Raw genomic sequence first — 3,324 nt, forward strand, 5'->3', positions numbered from 1 at the left:
TCGAAGGGTGAGACGCCCTTTGAGTAATTATAAAAAACTCGAGGTGGCATTCTGATTTTTGGCTTGTAATCAATCATTCAGGTTCATGCGCAAAGCGACTGTACCTCCTTGTCACTTATTCCTCTCTCTTCCTTTTTATCGTCTTGTGACTCTTGTCCATATAAATCCAACCTAACATTCTTCTCTTGTGTGGTGGAACATTATACATACCTGAAGAGAAAGTGCACCCAATCAAGTTTTAATCGCTCTTGCATTTTATTTTTACATTTAAAAAGAAATTACAATATACAAATGAAAAAATAAATGTTTTCATTGGGTTTTTTTTTTTCGGTCTGAAGAGGGATTGCAATAATGACCCTTTTCCCAGTAAACTAAACACTAGGACGGTGTTTGATAGCATGTAATCTACCTTGTAATGTAATCTAAATTACATTACAAATTTGATTATTTTGTTTGGTTTGATTTAAAAGTTGTAATGTAATGTAATCTGGATTACAAAAGGTAGTGAAGATTTGTAATCTGGATTACAAAGCAAATGCTATGTAATCCGATCACATTACGAGGTCATTGTTTCACCAAAGTTTAAATGCCGAATATACCCCTAGTCTGTTGTCGGCCGCCGCCGGTCGCCGGCTACCGCCGGTCGCCGGCTACCGCCGGTCGCCGGCCGTTGGTTGCCGATGGCTATCGAAAACTCTGACAGAGATGTGGCGACTGCCGATAGAGGTCACAGGATATTTTTATCATTTTATAATAATATGAATTACATTCCTTATAAAAAATAATGGACACCAAACAAAAGAATGTAATCACCTTTGTAATCAAAGATTACATACATTATATTACCAAACGTAGTAATGTAATCAAGATTACATTACATTACATTACAAATTTAATTATATTACAAGCTAGATTACATTACACCCAACTAAACATAGCCTAGGAGAATTAATTTATCATGAGAGATCTCGGACGCTCACATTGTGCCGGTCCGGCCAATGCTAACCCGGCTCCGATCGATTTCAGCATCAGGTCTTTAAATCAAATCCATGGCGTAGTAAATACTAAATAGTGCTGCATGCTTCAGTACAGCTTCGTCATGGAATACTACTTCTCCTCCCTTCCTCCTTCCCTCTTCAGCCGGAGATGGCTTCTCCTCTCCCTCGTCGCCCTCCTCGGCTACCTCTTGCTCTGCTTCACCCTCCACCGCATCTTTCCGGCCCCGAACGTTATAGCCATCGCTTCTTTGTCCTTTCCTCGCCCCCAGGGAGAACTCGACTCGACGCCGTTAGCGCCGGCCCCTTCGGCGGCCCCTCAAGTTAGTCATTTAGCACTGACGGCCAACTTTCCTGGCAACGTCTCCGGCGAGGACAGCGCGGAGGAGAAATGCAACTTGTTCGAAGGGAGGTGGGTCCATGACCCGAGCCGGCACCCGCTCTACCGCTCCCAAAGGTGTCCTTTCCTCAGCGACCAAGTGAGCTGCCAGAAAAGCGGCCGGCCGGACTCTGACTACGAGCGGTGGCGGTGGCAGCCCAACGGCTGTGACTTACCGAGGTCTTAACTAGGACAGTAGCAACGTCAAATTTAATTAGGAATTAATTCTGTCTAATTAAGAGACAATTACGACTAATTTAAATGAATTAAAGGTTTAATGGGACGGAGACGCTGGAGAGGTGGAGGGGGAAGCGGGTGGTGGTGGTGGGCGATTCACTCAACCGGAACATGTGGGAGTCGATGATCTGCATACTCTACTCTGCGGTTCGCCGGAAGCACGTCTACGTCAAGGACCGCAGCGCCGAGCACAAACTCTTCCGAGCCTTGGTATTAAATTTTGTCTGTCTACTTTTGTTTTAAGAAAGGCGCACAAACTCTTCAGAGCCTTGGTATTAAATTTTGTCTGTCTACTTTTGTTTTAAGAAATTAACTTGTTTTTTGTTGAATTATAGGATTACGATTGCACGGTGGAATTCTTTTGGAGTCCGTTCCTGGTGGAGCTGAAGGAGAGGAAGGGAGACCGTGCCAAGATCCTGCATCTCGACAATCTCTCCGCCAGCGCTCGCTTCTGGCGAGGCGCCGACGTCATGGTCTTCAACACCGGCCACTGGTGGACGCACAACGGCAAAATGAGGGCCTGGGACTACTTCCAGCTCAGGGAAGAACTCACGGAGGAGATGGAACCCGCCGAAGCTTTCAACAGAGCCCTCAGAACTTGGGCTCGCTGGGTCGACCGCAACGTCGACCCTCGCCAGACCGCCGTCTTCTTCCGCAGCATCTCGCCAGAGCACAAGAGGTAATTCGGAAAGTTTGAAACACAAAATGCAGAACCGAAATTTGATTTCAATTAATGTGTATGGTGGATTAAACTGCAGGGAGAATTTGCAATGGTGCTACAACCAAACTCGACCCATCTCCGACGACGAGAGGTATGTGTGGCAGTTTCCCAAGTCAATGGTGACGCTGGTAGAGAGGACCCTCCTGAGGATGAGGACGCCAGTGCGTTATCTCAACGTGACGCGGCTGTCGGGGTTCAGACGGGATGCCCACACGGGCGTGTACACTTCGAGGCAGGGGAAGCTCCTGACGCCGGAGCAGAGGAAGGAACCGGAGAGGTTCGCCGACTGTAGCCACTGGTGCTTGCCTGGATTGCCCGACACTTGGAACGAACTCCTCTTTGCCTCCCTCCTGGAAAGCAGCTTAACTACTTCGTGAACAGAGGCTGGTGGATCACAATCCTCGACGGCGTGATTAAAGATTTTAACGGCTCTTCTATATTCTTTTTGAATCTAATTAGCAGCATTAGTTGAATATCAGTCGACGAAGCCGTGGTCAGAATCACTTGCATCTTATCTTAGTTGAACACGAAACGTTACAACAAGATGAAACAAGAGAATGTTCTCTTTAGATATATTACACATGTGGTTGCGTGACTTGCCTCATTCCAGAAGCCATAGTGAACTTTCATTTTCTGGGTATAGACAATTAATGTTGCCAGGTCAACATATTGACGTACCAATTCAATTCATATTCACTTTCTATCCTAATCGAATTATGCTTTGTAATTTAGGTTTGTATAATAGATTAATTTAAACCCACTGGTTAAGAAATTGTTATATGTTTGAAAAAGAAATACTTGAACTGCAAGAAAATAACAGGGTGGAAGTATTCTGAAAACCTGATCCCTTAAGAAATTAATAACTATCATAATCGTGATTTATGCCTTAGAGAAAATTTTCACTTTCACAAATATTCATGACATTTTAGGGTCACTCGTTTTCTCTGCTATTTTCCCATTTTCATCTCTATAAGAGAAGACATGAAATGATG

The 3,324-nt window shown here is 44.8% G+C and overlaps 1 protein-coding gene across 1 annotated transcript; it reads left to right on the forward strand.

Annotated features, from left to right (window-relative positions):
* Positions 1-1,082: 1,082 nt before the first annotated feature.
* LOC121981925 (protein trichome birefringence-like 42) lies at positions 1,083-2,917 on the forward strand. The gene is made up of 4 exons (XM_042534710.1): positions 1,083-1,554; positions 1,647-1,821; positions 1,947-2,290; positions 2,370-2,917. Exons 1-4 carry the CDS (start codon positions 1,100-1,102, stop codon positions 2,707-2,709), a joined length of 1,314 nt encoding a protein of 437 aa, XP_042390644.1. The 5' UTR covers positions 1,083-1,099; the 3' UTR covers positions 2,710-2,917.
* The last annotated feature ends 407 nt before the right edge of the window (positions 2,918-3,324 follow it).

This window comes from Zingiber officinale, chromosome 5A (assembly GCF_018446385.1).
Source record: "Zingiber officinale cultivar Zhangliang chromosome 5A, Zo_v1.1, whole genome shotgun sequence".
NCBI classification, from domain to species: Eukaryota; Viridiplantae; Streptophyta; class Magnoliopsida; order Zingiberales; family Zingiberaceae; genus Zingiber; species Zingiber officinale.